General features: G+C 31.7%; 1 protein-coding gene across 10 annotated transcripts in view; it reads right to left on the bottom strand.

Annotated features, from left to right (window-relative positions):
* The window catches only part of Klc (kinesin light chain), a 156,002-nt gene that overhangs the window by 60,469 nt on the left and 77,242 nt on the right, over positions 1 to 18,291 (bottom strand). For 8 of the 10 annotated variants that reach the window (XR_015039646.1, XM_085811418.1, XM_085811413.1 and 5 more), the window contains 2 exons: positions 7,805 to 8,051; positions 397 to 618 (listed from right to left, as the gene is read on the bottom strand). Coding sequence is in view for 9 of the 10 variants with exons in the window: in XM_085811413.1 (XP_085667539.1) it covers positions 397 to 618; positions 7,805 to 8,051 (469 nt within the window). In the remaining variant the exon portion in view is untranslated. The other 2 variants (XM_085811420.1, XM_085811417.1) reach the window with 2 other exon arrangements.

Raw genomic sequence — 18,291 nt, 5'->3', positions numbered from 1 at the left:
AAAAAGAATGATAATTATAAAAAGTTCTCACAGAATGTATCAAAATTCAATTGTATTGCACGCCACTAAATTTTAAGTCTTTAAATAATTGACTATTATCAGCATTTTGATGAAGTTTTTACAGAATTACTAAATTTAGATTTAAATCAAATAATAAAAGACATTGACAGAAATAATTACTTCAGTGTTTCAAAGATATCTCATTAAATAAGTATTTTATTTGAATTTTTATAATTGAAGAAAGTCTTGCGTATGTCAAGACTGACATATAAAATTTTAGCATTTTACCATGTTATCTTTTCTGGGAAAAATAAGAGGCCTATATGAATGTTAAAGTCTCGTTAAGAGTCCAATTTCTAAGTAATGATCTTATAAGGCTCATCAAGAGATACTTACAGTTTCAATGTCATATTTTTTCAAAGCATTCATAAATTCCAAATGCTTTTTATCTTCTTCTAACTGAGCAACCATCTGCTCAGAAGCTTGAAGTTTTTGCTGTGTATTTGCCAATTCATCACGCAGCCATGCATTTTCTTGGCAAAGGCGACGAACCTGAGCTTTCAATTTTTGTTTCTCAGCTTCAACTGTCTGTAGATGACCAGCTAAAGCCATCATAACCTATATGACAAATAATATTAATTTTGATAAAAAAATTCAATAAATACTATATTAAATAAATGCTTTCAAATATGTAAGTTAATGAAGCTAAAACTATAGTATAAATAGCTTAGATTGTTATAATTTAAAATGACTTACAATATTACAAGAAGGTGAGAAGAGATAATAATTATTATTTTAAACTTGCCAATAATGTAAAAATGGAAATTTTTTCAGACCTTCTACTGCCCCCCCCAAATAAACAGTTCTTTACAATTAAATCTTATTCTAATTATATGACTACAAACAGAAAAGTATTAATTTTTACATTTTTTAAGACAGTCCTCCATCCTCCCCTCCAAAAACAGTATGGAGATTAAGCACTATTTTTAAAATATGTATATTACATTATAACAACACATCGTTCAATAAGTCCTGGGACTAACCAAAAGATGGTCTTAGTAATATCAACTTGACTTCATTGTTCAAAAGAACTAACCTTCGAATGGCACATGTCTAATTTTCATGGCATTCGGACCGGAAACAGCAAAGCTACTGTGGTGAAAGTGACACTACTTGTGCATTTGGTGGATAAAATGGAGAAAAACGAATTTCGAGTGTTGATCAAACATTGCTATTCAATGGGCAAAAATACTGTGCAAGCTTAGCAATAGCTTGAAAAATGTTATCCAGACACTGCTCCATCGAAAACAACCATTTGCCGTTGGTATGCTGGTTTCACGCATGGTCGCACGGATACAAATGATGCGGCACTCTCGGGTAGGTCAAATGAAGCAGTCGCTTCGGAAAATGTGAAACAAGTGTTGAAAATCATGATGAATGACCGCAAAATGAAAGTTTGAGAGATTGCCGAGATGGTAAATATGTCAACTGGAAGTGCGTGTATGATTTTACATGAAAAGTTGGGCATGAAAAAAGTGTTTCCCAAATGGGTGCCACGTGTGCTCACAACGGACCAAAAGCAACAAGTCGTCGATGATTCAGAGCTGTTTGTCACTGTTTACTCGCAATAAACAGGATTTCTTGCGTCGATATGTGACAATGGATGAAACATGGATCAACTATTTCACTCTGGAGTCAAAGCAGCAGTCAGCTGAGTCGCGTGCAGCCGGTGAAAGCCATCCGAAACATCCAAAAACGCAGCAGTCAGCTGGCAAAGTCATGGCATCTGTATCTTGGGATGCGCGAGGAATAATTTACATCGACTACTTTGAAAAGGGAAAAATCTATCGATAGCACCTATGTGAGTTATTGATGCGTCTGAAGGACGAAATCGCAAAAAAAAAAACGACCGCTCATGAAGAAAAAAATCAACTTCAGTCAAGACAATGCCCCATGCCACAAGTCAATGCAAACACTGGTTACATTGAACGAGTGGGGCTTCACTCTGCTTCTCCACCCATTATACTCCCCAGATCCAGTTCCCAGTGACTACTGGCTGTTTGCTGATCTCAAAAAGATGCTCCAGGCGAAAAGATTGGGCTTAAATAAGGAAGTCAGCACTGCCACTGTTTTGCAGACAAGGAAAAAAGTTTAACAAGCATGTTACCGAAAAGTTTTAAAAGCATTGGAATGATTGCATAGCTCTTCATGGTGATTAAGTTGATGAATAAATGTGAATTTTTTTTTTTTTAATGGATGTTGTTTTCTTAGTTAGTCCAGGGACTTATTGAAAGATGTGTTACATCTCAAAATGTGCAATCCCATAAATTTTCAAACTGCTAATCATCAGAATAAAGAAAATGCTTGCATTATATACAAAGTAAAGATGTATCATTTACACTATTTACTGTATATTTCAATGCCCTGAGTAAAATACGTAATATAAATAATCAGGATCATCAATCTATCAGAACATACTTTCCTCAATATGCTAATGATTTATGGCTTAAATGCCAAAGTAAGTATCACAAATAATGGTTTAAGTGTCAAAAGCCCAGCATTCATAAATAAATAAGTTTTTCTTATTTTTATAAAAACAGGATATAACACAGCTGAGCACTGTGAGTGTGGGCATTAACATGCTGGAACACAACCCCCAGATGTTAGCACCTTGCGACGTTTGTTCTTGATGGTTCTTTACAGTTTTCTCAAAGTGTTAACATTACACTACAGAATTGACTGCCATACCACGTTTCATGAATTTAACAAGCAAGATTCCATTAGCATCCCAAAACATGGTGACCATAACCTTCCTCAGTGACAAAGTCTAATTGGCTTTCCTCAGCCAAGCTGGAGAACTGGAATGAACCCAAGCTATTAACTGTTGTTTTGTCTCAGCATTCACATGTGCTATCCAACACTTGCCACCAGTCACTATTCTGTTCCAAAACTCCTCTCCTTCCATGCATTACTGCGTAAAAAAATATAAGGCAGCAGCCATTAGATTGGTTTTGTGGATTTCTGTGAGAATGTTTTATACCCATTGAACACAGAATGTTCTGGTAGCCTAACTAGATTACCTTGCATAAAACAGTCCGAGAAATGAGAGTTCCGAAATTGTGAATCACTCGATACATATGGCCTTACACTCCTTGATTCATCAAGAATGTTTGTTGTTCCGCCGACGTTTGCAGCAGAGTGGGCTATCCAGCAGGATGAACATTACTTTGGCTTCCTTTGACAATGCAGGATAGAGAGAGATGGCGACTCTGGTGTGCCAAACGAAAAAATTGAGTACAGGAGTACATGTTGCCTTTTCAAATGAGTCCCGGTTCTACGTGTAGTATTCTGATGGCCGTATATGTACGTGTCTGGAGTGTCTCAAGAGACTGCACATCGCTTGCTTGCATTCAATATCGGCATAGGGGACCCTGAACCCAGCGTGATGGTTTGGGCAGCCATTGGGTACGTGACACGCACATCTCTAGTTCGGATTGACGGTAATTTGAACACAGACAGGTACATTTCTGACAGCTTACGTCAAGTGGTTGTGCCGTATCTTCGAGGCCCCCAAACGCCATGTTCCAACAAGATAATGCAAGACCACATATTGCATGTCGTGTTCTGACCTTCCTCAATACACAGAGTATTCGATTGCTGCCCTGGCCTGCATGGTCTCTAGATCCGTCACCCATTGAAAACATCTGGTCATGGGTTGCTGAGAGACTGGCCCACCACCCCTCTCCAGTTAATATGGTTGATGAAGTGTGGCATAGATTTGAAGAAGCATGGAATGACTTTCCCATTTCTGTAATCCAAGCTCAGTATGACTCCATGCCTAATGGATATAAGGGCTGTTTTAGCTGCTAAGGGCGGCAGCAGTTTCTACTAATTTCGCACCCCTGTAAACCTCCAAAATGCTTACAAATTTAATCATTTCATCTTCATGTCATATTGTTTACATGCAATAAATAGCTTTCTTGTATTTTCTTTACTTCATGGTGTTGCAATTTTAATGGTCAGGAGAGTATACAAGTTTTAACAACTTTGAATGTGTATGTAATTTTTTTTTTTTTGTTAATCATAGATTCACTTTTTCCCTTTTTGAAACTCGCTATGCTTACTGCCATCTGATTTGCTATGATTCTTGTGCTCATGTATGTGCACATTACCCTCATGTTGCATATTATTGTTACATTCCTTTAATAAATTCTAAAGGTAGGTAGGTCTGACATGGACCAGAAACAATACACATATAAACATTTCTAGGTCTAAAATGCTACTTGAAAACAAAGCACATTAGCCAGGCAATGCAAGTTGTCATCATTTGAGTCACTGACATGAAAATCGATACATCACAATTATAATACACAGATGGCTAAATTCAACTCGCCTAATTGGCAGTTAATGGAAACAGAGAAGCTGTAGTACAATTATATCATGAAAGTAGCCCAAGAAAAGCTTGTTCAGTTATCAAACAAGACAAAGTGCTACAGTGGATCATTCAAAGAAAATAGGATGAACTGCAGTTAGGAGCAAAGGATGTGCATACCTACAATGGAAGATGCAACTGTACATTAAATGCAATCCATGTACCAGCATGCAAGTTATTTTCCATAAAAATGTCCCTTGTTCTAATACATGGTGAGAACGTCATCAAAAATGTTTACATCCCTTTTATGAGTAATGATCTCAGTCACAAGATTACAATCAGCCCATGGAATTCCCATGTTGGCTTTTCAAGCACTATGCCGAAGAGCTGAACATTCTAGTGCTGGTTCTCTTCATTACTCACTAAACTACCATTTACATGAGGGAGTTTGTTCGCAATGTGGAAGTGTATGGCTGCATGACAACTCACAAGCCTCACACCTTCTAACTGCACAACAACAATTTACTATCAAAGTTTGAAAAGCGTATTTAAAGACTGTTTAATTAGACCATACTACAGTACAAAGTCTTTAATCCTGACTCGTCGGGACTTCGGCAATTCCGGATTAGGGGTTTTTCCAGATTATCAATTTAAACCTGGTAAGATGGCATGCAGAAATTATAAAATTTAAAATATGAAACCATAATTTATGAAATAAAGAGCAATTATGATCTAAAGGGTATCAAAATTTACAAAAAAAAAAAAGCTTAATATTTATTTGTTTACTTTATTAAACATTTTTCTCAATGTAAGTTGTTTAAGTTGCTTCGTTTTATGTGCTAATACTTTCGCTTTAATTCTATAAACAGACATAATTTCTAGTTCAGTTACAAAGTTCCGCTGCTCAAGTCCTGTAATTGCTGTGCCGAGAATACCGACTAACTTGTCAATCAAAATTTTTTCATTTTCACTAACCTCTCTGTCACTTTCTTCATGCCTTTATCCATTTTTTGGAGCAATTCCATTTTTTGTTTGATGGACATCGAAGCATGCTTTCGCTTTGTAGATCCTTTGGCAGCTCCAGAATCGGAAACTCTTTTTGACATAATTGAAAGTTCAAGCTTACTTTTTATAAAATTGCTCTAACAGTCTGCAAAAAATAATAAGCCGGATCCAATTACAAGATTAAGGAACAACGCGATCTGCAACATTAACTGAAATAGATAATTAGATAATTTTAGCCTAGTTGATACCATACATTATACATTAAATGTGCATGCGTAAACATATTATGCACATGCATAAATGCATGTGTAAAGGTATTATGTGCATGCGTAAATGCTACACATGCGCAGAAAGTTTGTAGCTTTGAGGTCCGGATTATAGATCATTCCGGATTAAAGACTTTGTACTGTATCACTACAACTGGAAAAATGAGCCTACAGAAAAGTTGATAGCTACATGATTGTTCTAGCAGTTGCTCACAGCAGCATATGGTTTCAGCATTAACATACATCAGATCTGAAGAGAATTTTCCTGGCACTGTGGAATGGCCAATATAAAGACACTGCTTGCTATTATGATCATCAAAAAATGTTTGCACTGATTTCCTTCCTTTGAGGGTACTTCAAAAATCTTGCATGAACTCCCTGCTCAATCTGTCACTGACTTGACTGCAGGAACTACATAGGCAGCAGCATGCACTCATGCTAGAACTAGGATTTTTACACTTATTTTTTGACATATTCACATATCAGCATTGTCAAATAAGTATTACTGCTGGTCAAAGGAATTTAATTACTTGACTAGAATATATCTTTTTCATGGATTAGACTGTAATTACAGCCAAAAAATGTGTCTAATATAAATTTAAAACTTTAGAGTTTAATAATGAAAAAAAAAAATTTTTTAAACTGAAAGTTTTTTTTTTTTTTTTTTAACGTTTTGTGTGTTACCTTGATTTATTAAATACTATGTTCTATATACACAAACTATAAAATTCAGTTCAACAGCAATATTGCAAATTAATTTTTAAATGAGAATATATTTACAATTTTTGAAACAGAGTCTCGCAAGCTGGAGGAAAAAAATGTTCTTTTCATACAGTATTGCCACTGCTCGCTTTGAAATCGTTTAATTTTTTTAATCAAAAATTAGTTGAGGTGCTACAAAATCTGAAATCAATAATAAAACAAATTTCAAATTGAAATTAGGGTTTCCACATACCCATATTCTATGGAAGATTATGTTATTCAAATTTTGATGGCTCTAGGTACCATTGCTTTGTTATAATGCGAGAAACATACATACATTTATGCAAATTCTTCATTTGTTAATTTCTTTAAACATAAGATAGCGTTAATATATGATTGCAACAATCTGAAAAGTGATGCAGCCTTTTTAAAGTTTTTGACACAAAATGCCAAAACAAAATTAATAGTCCTTCAGGGTAAATTGCTAATATCAATAGCAATATTTCAACCTTTTTAATTTACAGAAGTTTATGTAGAAAGAGAAAATTCTCATTACGACATGGTAAAAAGACAGTTTTTATAAATTAACTTCTTTAATTATTTCACATATATAAAAGAATTTTAATATAATGAAAAGTGAATTCAAATTTTAGGAAGTGCAGATTTCTTTTAAAAAAACCTGATGCAGACATAATATGACTTCTTTATACAAATACTAAATTCTACACATTTTTTGCTGCACTTCACTTAAATTATCTTCTTTGAATTATTCTAACTTAATTAACCGATCCCTCAGAGCAAGTTGAAAATGAGATCAAAAAATGCAAATTTTAAAATGAAATATCCTACTAAATTTTCGTTATAGGGAAGTCAAACGTCTTGTATTTTTGTTTTTTGATAAGTATAAAAGTTTCCCAAATATGGACCATATTAAAAGTTAGAGTTTGTTATCTGTTCAATGCTAATTTCTTTTTAAGATTTGAATTTGCCAAAACATAAATATTTTCATCATTTAAAACACTTCTGTAACTGGAAGTATATGTCTAGGATCAACAATTGCAAAAATAAAGGCTGGGTGTATTTGGCATATGATAGTAATAAAAAAGGGAGGTGCACAAATAGATGTTACAGCAGTCCCACATACAAAATTTCAACATAGCTAATTGTTTTTGAGTTATGCCACGAAAGTTATGTTTTTGAGTTATGTCACAAACATCACAAAAAAATCCATTTTCGTATCCTCTTTACAATCTGTTTTGGGACAGATAGACCTTTAATTTGTCCATGCATACAGAGGTCACACAAAAGAACAGTCAAAGTGGATGTGGATTTGGGAATGGACAAAATGGATATTTCTGTTGAAATCTGAGATCTGCTATTTTTTGCAATTGCAATACTATCTCTACTTCAATCAGGAAGTGGGGGGGGGGACTGAACTGTAGAACAAACAAAATTTTACCTGAGCTTCCCCTAGGCCTAATTCAATAGACTCCAGGGTCTTTTTAATAATCGATGTCTTTTCTTCAACGACATTGTTATCACTTGGTTTCTCCTGCTGTACAGCCTTAAGAGATGTTAACAGGCCATTTAGAATGGAGTTATGTTCATTTTTCAGAGCCTCCAAACCTTGGATAACTGTTTTCGTATTAGTAATTATCTCTTCTTGTGTCATTTGAGTCATTTTGCCTATGTTTTCAATCTTTTTTCTGAAAATATCACAAGCTTTAATTAATATATATATATATATCAATCAGCTTATTATATATCATGCATATTAAGAGATAAAACTATATATACATGTACTGCATGCAATTTAAATTAATATTTAAAGACTTTTCTTTAAGACTACCATGCATCATATTTTAAAATCATATCATGCATCATATTTTAAAAGATCTTTATTATATGTTACATCTTGGAACTACTGCATACTTATAATGCATATTAAAGGCAGTAACTACACCTGTTATAATATATAAAAAGCAATAATTGTACCTATTATAATGGATATAAAAGCAATCATTATAATTAACATTATATAATTTAATTTCAAGTAGCTACATTAACTTTAAAAGACTGAAGCCAGACATTTTAATTCAGTTTTTTTCATTCATTAGATCAACAGCCATTTATAAAATTTAAGTACATCAATATTAACATTAGGGACTTTCTCATCAGAATCGTTATTTTAGTTTATATCCATATTTACACTCAGCCGTAAAATCTGAGATACCATAATTGCAATATAGTGATAATTTAAGTAATGAAAATTTAATTTTGTAGCTAATTCGAACATGTTTCAAATTTTTCAGATACATCAAACTTTAAAACTCTTAAAGACTATTCATATAATTGCCATCACCAACAGAAAATATTATAAGCTCAAACTTCATCAAAACTTTCCCACAGCATTTTATTTACTGCATATTACATTCACATTTCGTCACAGTATCTAATAAAAGAAAAGTTTAGAAACTAAGTTGCACATTACCTAATAAAAGAAAAAACTTGGAAATAAAGTTCAGATAACTCACTCAAATTTCTTACAAATGGCAGTATTTAAAATACATTACCTATTGGTAAGCTATCTAAAGTTTTGTCCCCACAAAACACCACAAGATATAGCAACCGTGTTAAAAAATTAAATCAGGTATAAATTTTTATTTATTTGTTTGTTAAAAATTAAGCTTTACATTTGGATTAAAGGAAAAAAAAAACTTTACAAATTTCATAATTAAAACACTGAAAACATTTAATTCCATTTATTTTCATCAAATATTCCACGTAATTTCACAAAAATGTCTACATTTTCCCTAAAATTTACTTTTATGCTAACCAACTATGTACTTATTAATATAAATCTGAACTTGGGAACAGTATCCAAATGACTGATCCACTTCTATACAGTGGTGTTTACTTAGGCTAATAAATAAAAATAACAGCTTTGTAAATTTTTTTTTTTTAATTCCTTCATTTAATTAGGTTTAGATTATAGTTTTTAGAAATGAAGTTTAGTTAAATTAGGGTCTATAATACTGATAAACTGATTTATATAAACTGCTAGAAAGTCTCTTCCCTCCTATAATTTTTTTTGCTTAAAGTAGTAACTAGACAAATATCATAATCAATAATTTTTCCTTAGAACAAACATTAGAAACAAGTTTACAAATGTTAGAAAAATTATCATGTTTAAAATTTGATGTAAATTTTACAGAATGGAATATGCACTAGTATGTGATACTTATTAGCATTATAATCAATTATACTGACTAATGAAATACTTTGTTTTAAAAACGCTAATTTATATTTCAGTAAGTTTACAAGGAAATTCATGTGCAATGGATTGATAAATCAAGACATGGTTTTAAGTAATATTTTTCTAATTCTGATCCGAAAAATTAGAATGAGGAAAATTGCTGTATTCTGAATCAAATTGGTAAAATTAAAGTTATGAGGAAAACTACAGAATAATTGAAAATCACAAAACATGAGTTACCAAATTACAACAAACAGCATATAATCTAAGCTCAATTCCTACAACAACACCTGCATTATTAATTTAATTAGAAACAAAATTCTGCAACACTAAGCAAGAAAAGTTACAACTTAAAGAATACAGAACACTACATTACTATATACTTTTGACAGTAATAAACTTTATTTTTAAAAAAACTGGAAAATGAGAATAATCATACAAATCTGCTTGTGCTATTATGCTTTTTCTACAAAGAATACACTTTAAGTACACTTGATATAAATAAACTTAAGAAATGTGTATTTCATAATTTCTATAAGTAAAATAGTAAATAAAAAATTTAAAATATAATGGAATGTTCCAAGTACACATAACTGGAATTTGAAAATTTATAAAAATACTAATATATTACAATAGAAAATAATTAAAAAAATTAATAATAATTAAAAACAGTATTCAATAGTTTTACAAGCCCAAGAAAATAACCATATATTCATTTTAACTACCTTTTATAACAGGCAATAAAGACATTGCATCCAATTAACAAAAGTGTATAGAAAGACAATCTATACAGAGTGTCCTGCAGTCAGTGTGTCATTTAAGATGTAATAGGTTATGTGATTGTGAAATGAAAAGATCGGACATATTTAAACAAAAATTTATGACATCATTTCTTAGCAAATTATTTTACCTTTTTTTGAGAAATATTGGGTAGTGCATTGAAGATACTATAAACATAGCCTTTTATACAAAAATTAGTTCAAAAAAAAAAAAAGGAGAGCCTCAAGGGATGAGGGTATTTTTTAGAGCTAATTCGCATTTTATTGCAAAGTAGTTTACTTGAAGAACTTTGCTTTGTGACCAGAAAATTAATATCGTTCTCTGTTCTCATGCTTTTCCCCTCCATTACATATTAATATGATATAAATAAGCAGTTATGTTGTTTATATGCAACTGCACAATTTTCAGTCCAAAGAAAAAAGAAATGATATCACAGTATTTTCCAATCTAATATTTCCATTAGGTGGCTTTTCAAACTGTTTTTGAATAAGAATACAAATCTAGTGGAACCTTTAAGGAGAACCAATACCCAAGTAGAAATTGCATCATAGATATAATAACTTTAACAGCTTCATGCTGACACAATATTATCCAGCTTAAATCTCTATAAATAAGTATAGCAAAATTCTGTGTTTATATACTAAATTATCCCATTCTCAAGTTAAAAAAAATAAAAAAATAAAAAAAAAAAATAATAATAAAAAAAAAAAAAAAAACTCAACTTATATCTGAATAATAAAATCACTGAAAGGGTTAAAAAGAATAAAATCAAAATCTAGCTGTACAAATTAGTATTATTTCAAATAAAGGTTCTCGACTTTTTATTATTAATATGAATTTCTACTAGTATTGGTTTTATATAATAACCACTGCAACTATAGATATAGATAGAAAGATAGATTGGGTAGATGGATGTAATAAATTGGAGAGGTTTGTTGCATAGATAAAATTATGAAACTTACAGATAAATGCAGTTGCTCTTACTAAATAATTTATTGCTCAACAATTAATTCTAGGAACACATATTCTTACTCATATATCATAATGAGTGCAATCTGCACCCAATCATCAAAACATTCTTTGAAATTTACATTCTTGTGTTGCAGAATTTTGTTTCTAATTACATTAACAATGCAGATGTTGTTGTAGGAATTGAGCTTAGATTATATGCTGTTTGTTATAATTTAAGACATAGAATGGATAATAGAGAGAAAAGTAAGGGACAGCATCCTAGCATGAAGCAAGCAAGCAAAGCAAAAGAGTGCACAGTTATAAAATATGGAAGCTTAGCTTAAGAGAAAGATTTTGGTTCTGCAAATTTTTAGATTAGGTTTTGAATTAGGTATATCACCTTCATTATGTACAGGACAGAAAGGGGAAATACCCAAATAAAAATGAAAAACAAAGGCGCCAAAGCAAAATTAAAACTAGTTTGCTTTCATATTTTATAGCTTACACACATATATATGTATTATGTGAAAGTTTATTTCAAATTGCAATTCTTTTACTTTATTGGCCTTTCTTAATTTAATTTGAAATATACAAATTTTAATAGCATTATTACCCCTTAATTACAATTATGTTTAATTAAATCATTGCAACCTAGGCACAGGATTCTTAAGTCTTTCCTTACATTTTTTTTATTTGCTTATGTTTTGTTTAATTACTCTTGCATCTTTTGTTGATATTCCTTTTATAATAAATTTGCTAGCAATGAAACTTATAAAAAATAATTAAGTTAACATACTATATTTTACCAAAAAAGATAACAGCAATTTTATGCAGACTATCTGTATACAAAATATAGCAAGTATGGCCAAAGTGTACCTTATGACCTATGTGTAACTCTGATCCTTTTAATGTCACTCATATTGTAGAAATTAATAGTTTCATTGCTAAACTATCATTCCAACTTAACACAGATAGTATGCTACTCTCCATGTTTTTCTAAGAATTAGTGATTGTGCCTTTAAATCATAATATTCAAATTTCAAGCTGTGCACCAATTATGTATTTCTCTACCATGGCAAAAATAATTTTAGAACAAGTATAGGGTATCAGGTCACAGAAAAGACAAGCTACATTAGCAAGACATTACACTGATTGTGTACTCCACATCTTGCTGAATATTTTATTAACAAACAAACAAAACAAACAATAAAAACTATTTTGACAATTTATTTAATCCTTTAATTGGTAAACGGTAAAAACTAGTTTTGCTTCTGAGCAACTGTGCCAAATACAGGGTTAAAATAACTAACATCCAATTGCAGTTTCTCAGCACAATGCTCCCCCCCCCTTTTTTTTTTACTTTTTTTTTAAATTTTTTTTATTTTATTTTATTTTTTATTTATTTATTTACTTACATGAAAAATTCTTACATGAAAAAGTTGACAACTTTTAAATAACTTTCTTATATATAATTGCAGTTCCTCTGGATAGTGCTCTTTCCCTCTTTATTTTTGAGGTACAAAAAATTATTAATTATTCCCTCAAATCACTGTGTTATTCTTCACAATAATTAAAAACTTTTTACGCTATTGTAAAGACCATTATGTTTTCTTAATTTTCAGCTTACTCCCACTAAAGTCAGTTGACAGAATCAAAAAAAATAATCTGAAATCCAGAAGAAAATCTTCATGTGCTGTCTGAAAACCGAATGAGCAATACATCATAAAAAATGTTTCCCAAAATATAGCTGAAAATATTACTTATTTTTATACTGAACAATCACATTAATTAGGAAAAGCAATGCCATTGTTAGATTACTTGAAACATTTCTTTCTATTCAAAAACTGTTTTACTGATTTTAAAATAATACAATTATTTAGTGGTGGCTCTTCAGCTTTCTTGAATTCTGAACTGCAACTCTTACTGATACAAAGTTTGGCCACCTCTGTGATATACAAACAAAAATAGTGTACCACCTAACTAAAGCTCACGAAAACAAAGAAACAAACATTTTGTTCCTGGTTTTCATGTAAATACTTTCTTTTATAGTTTATTTGGATACTCGGTTGAAAAGAAAGTACAACAAAGTGTAAACATTCTATTTTAATTCCTGTATAATATTTTTAATTAAAAAAATAAATACAATGTGACATCCTTTATAATCCAATTATAATCGAAAAAGAGCAAAATAAAATAGGAAGCCAGAATCTCGAATACTTGGAAATAAGTTTAAAAAATGTTATATGTTTCACGAGCAGTACTACAGTAATACAAATGTAATTAAAGTAAAAAAAAATCTTTAGAAACAATTCAACAATAAGAAAATTCGTCATATAAACAACTAAATGAAACGAAAAACATTAAAAAAAACTGATAAAGAAAAAACAGAGTCGTTCACATTTCTAGCGCATTTCTTCTAAAAATCAAATCTTCTTCACAAAAAAAATTATATTCATATATGCTTCATAAAATAAGTAACAGTGGATAATTACATACTTACATTCTATATACTTTTAAACTTTCTGACATGATTCTAAAAACACAGATTTTTACGCATAGTTCAGAGGCAATATTATCCTGTAATGTTGCTTTCACTACGTCTCTATAATCTTTGCGGTGAAGTTTCCGCACAGCCGTTGTTTACAATAAAAAGCTTGCCAATAGCAGCAAGAAGTAAAATGTAACGACGATATGATAACACAGCAAATGTCGCAGTAGCAAACAGTAAATAACAAAAAATAGAATTATTTGTAACGTTTATACTTATTCAGCACAAAAATATCGGATTTATTAAAAGATCACAATTATGGGTGGACAGAGTAGGTGCGAAGACAACAAATATTAGCGTTTATAAGCCTTCTAATGCCAAAGGTTTCCACATGGACGATACCTTTTCGGGTAACATAAATGCATAAAATGTTGGATGTAAATAGACTAAAAGCTTCCAGGAATTCAGAAAGGTATAAGTTATTTCAGACAACATATGTCATTTACAACAATATACTCTTGTAGATAAGAATTGTTTATCTTTAAAATTACAATCAACCTTCAGTTGGTGATTACAACACTACGCTAGGAAAAGGCACTTGCTGACAACACTGGACGTTAAAGGGGGTTCCGATGACAAGGAATTTCCAGACTGAATAGTAGGGGGTGAGAAGTCTCGGAAGATATCATACGCATGCGCTTCGATGCAGGGTTTCGTTCGTGACGAAATGGGAGTGGTGAAGAGCGTAGGTTCAGCATTTTAGGCGCCAAGAGTTCTGTCAATGGTATTGATCGAAGAGACTTGGAGAAAATACCACTTTTACATAATGGGGAAAAAGCGGAAAGGGATCCTTCTAGGAGAGAGAGAAGGGGGAAGTTACGCGACAAAACAAAGCTACTTTAAATAATGTTCTCGAAATTAGTTTAGCTTCTTGTGAAGAAGACAACAGATTAAGTTTTCTAATCAATCTTTGCGAGTACCAAACTTTGCAGAATTATCACAATTCACTGAAATACAACTTATAGCAAAAAATTTGTCATTTACAGAACTTTTTACTGCAATTTCAACACAAGAAAATCAATCACTATAAATATTAAAAGATGGAATTTTCATTATATGATCCATATTTTAAATTCCAGGATTCATCTTTAACAGCCAATGGAGGAAAACTGCTTTCTTCCAATTAACGCATACAGACAAATAGTTCCATTTAAAACATAAATTACTTGAATATTAGTATAGTATTTAAGATAATCTACTTGTTTTCTGTAACACTCATTCAAGTTGGTTTAGCTGAACGGGAAAGCCCCATAATGCTAAGTTTTTAGCAGTAATATCTATGCGTTTTTTAGAATGTCATTTATGTAGAATTTTTTAGAATGTCAAGGCGTAAAGTCAGAAAAAATAGCAGAGCATCTGATTCTGCTGCAGATGCCATTACAAACGATTAAGCTATAATAATTTTAGTCTTCATCGCCACGCCCGCCGTGACTTAGTTTAATTTAGTTGATTACATCAAAGCACGCGAGGCTGCCTGCATAAGGTAAGGGATGTCTTCGTGGAGGATTTTCTAAGAAAACCTGCTTCACATACACATTAAAAAAATAGGAAAACCACAAAAACGCTCGTGCAGCTAACTGTTTACCCGGAACCACACCGAGGTCGAAATACCAGTGTCCAGCGACTTTGAACTCTCGGCTGTCGGCAAGCCACCACGATCGCAAAGATGGATATATTAGATTAGGTTAGCATAGCAAACTAACCGAAAGCCTATCTTAAAAAGATCCTTGCATAAAATGGGTAATAACCTTACAAAATAATGCAATCATTTTCGCTCAATGCTCAATTACCAGAAATCTAACCAAAAGTTAATTCTCAGTACTCTGTGGTCTTTTACACTCTACCAAAGAATAGCAGAGCATTTGATTCTGCTGCAAATACTAGCGATCACTACTAAAAAAAAGGCGCCAGTGCAAATACTGCTTCGTAAATCAGTTGCTCTAATAATACATATAATTTCGCGCTTTTAAAAAATTCACTATTTTTAGATTTTGCACTTATAATTAGAAACTATATATTCCGAACTAACTCGCTCTTTCGAAAAATTTCGTAATGTTTTGTAAAGAAAGTTTTTGTTCACTTTATTGCATTCGTGTGAAGTAAATTGTTACTTATTTACGCAATACAACTGTGCATCGCATCTGCTGATTCCTGTATTTTCAGTTATAAAAGCTTCAACGGTTCCGATTATTTCATTTTTTAATTAACAAAAATATGCTATTAATAAGTATCAAATTAGCACCGAAAGAAAACAACCGTAATACGGCAGCCCAGATGCACCCTAAACACATCCAAGTATGGTTTTCAATGGCAATCACAACCAAGCGTACGAACACGTATGATCTACGAACTGGTTTTAATACTATGCAGAGCTTTTATAGAAAGTGTGATTTCAGTTTTCCAGCCATCTCTTTGAAATTGTTAAAAATACCATGCGCTATAAGAACAATGTTTTGCTGCGTCTTTAAAGTTGAGTTAAAACACAGGATTCTTCGGTTTCGTATGTACCAGATACAGGAAAAGACAATACTTATAAATATACAACGTGGTTAATAATTCAACACTACTTTACGTAAGGTTGATGAAGTCTTTCTAAGTATAATTTTGATAAAACAGCGCAAGAGAAAAAGAGACAACAGTGCCTACGTAACCTCGAGTTACGCAGGCTCGAGCTGTTGTGTGCCTGCGCAAATGATATTTAGCGAAGTATTTGACTAAATTGCATTTACAAGCTAAAAAAAATGGTTTCTATTTTAATGATATCCAGTCATCGACATCCTCATCTGCTGAATAAGAGAACGAAGCCAGTGCTCAAGTAATAAATGTGGTAGACTTAAAAACCCCATTTTATTACCATATAAACTCGGTCAACGGAAAATATGAGTTTCAAAACAGATGTCTATAAAAATTTTAAAAGCTCCACATATAAACTATCCCCACAACCATCAAAATACGTCAGATTCGGGATTTTACGAATTCGTATGGACCGCAAAACTGGCTCGCAAACGCAAAGAATTCGTAAATAAGAATGGCATTATAAAATTTAATTTATTTCGGAGATCAGTTTTGAAAAAGCGCGCGGTTCGTAAAAAAGATGTTTCTAAAAATACGAGTCCATTACTCATAAGCTCTACGTGTAATTATTATTATGCTTTTAAAATAAGAGAGCACTATTCCTCTCAGGAAAATTAGTATAAAACAAAGTGCAGATTAATTTTTAAAAAATAACCATAAAAATATAGCATAATTTAATACAGCAGCAGCTTATATTCGTAGTTCAATAAGTGAAAGTGGTTGCATCAAAACAAGTTAACAGTCTCCATTTTTACATGTGCTCACAAAGGACAACATAAATTTTATTTTCTTGTCAAACGTCTGGTCCCTCTGTCTGCAAAATTCAACTGATATAATGCAGAACGCCCAGCCTTTAACTAACCAGAGAGACTTTATTGATCGCTCTTTCCTTATGTCTGCCGACTATATATTATCTGAATAACAATGGGAAAAAGAGAAGAGAGAGAGACAGAATGAATGCTCACACTTCATCTCGAAGGCAGAATATCTCGTAGTAATACTTTAATGACCCAGCTATACTAATGCATCACGAAATTTCATGTAAATAATGTAAAATATCTATTTTTTATTAGTTACTAACACAAGTACATATCAAAATATGGAGGATCAGGTTACAGCCTATCGCGTACTGAATACTTGTATACTATAATCAATATCAAATGGTGGATCTCCCAGCCCATGTCAAAACTGCGTTACATTTTATAATAGAATGACTATTATTCTATGTTGCCGAGACGCACTTACGTTTAGATAACCGAACGTTCGGTAAATGGACAGACGATGCTAAATTCCTTTAACCTGATATCGCGCAATATCAAAAGTCACTTAGGAGAACAATGATGAAAGGATAGCTACCAGCCAACCCTTTAAAACACAAGAATTTTTTTTAAAAAATCAGGGCTTGAATTATATTTTTGTTACTAATGAATAAACTAGACACTTTTTTTTTTCCCCCAAAGGATCCTTTTATATGAAATCTGACTTAGTTTTATAATTTTGAATGGTTTTTTTTTTTTTTTTTTTTTTTTGTTCCAAAAACAATATTCCTTCTTTGAAAAAAAAAAATATTCGGTCATGCCATTGAATTCTTTTGAAGCACAGAAGTCATCTTCTCTTCTTTATTTATTTTTCTGATTTTGGTATATATTTTCAGGTTTTTATAATTTTTAGATTTTTATTTCCTATTTCTTTAATTCTCTTATTTTGTATATTTATAGGACATTTTGAAAATTTTTTGTATTGAATTTCACTCATTTGGGTCTTTGTGCAAAATAAGTCCTAAATTTCTTACTTTTTGTTCATATATATCCCCTCATCTTGAACAAACAATATGATC

This window comes from Stegodyphus dumicola, chromosome 2 (assembly GCF_044657685.1).
Source record: "Stegodyphus dumicola isolate Sdum_Otavi_A_Nest chromosome 2, ASM4465768v1".
Classification (NCBI taxonomy): Eukaryota; Metazoa; Arthropoda; class Arachnida; order Araneae; family Eresidae; genus Stegodyphus; species Stegodyphus dumicola.
The sequence above is the reverse complement of the archived record's forward strand: the minus strand, read 5'-3'. Positions and strand labels throughout refer to the sequence as shown.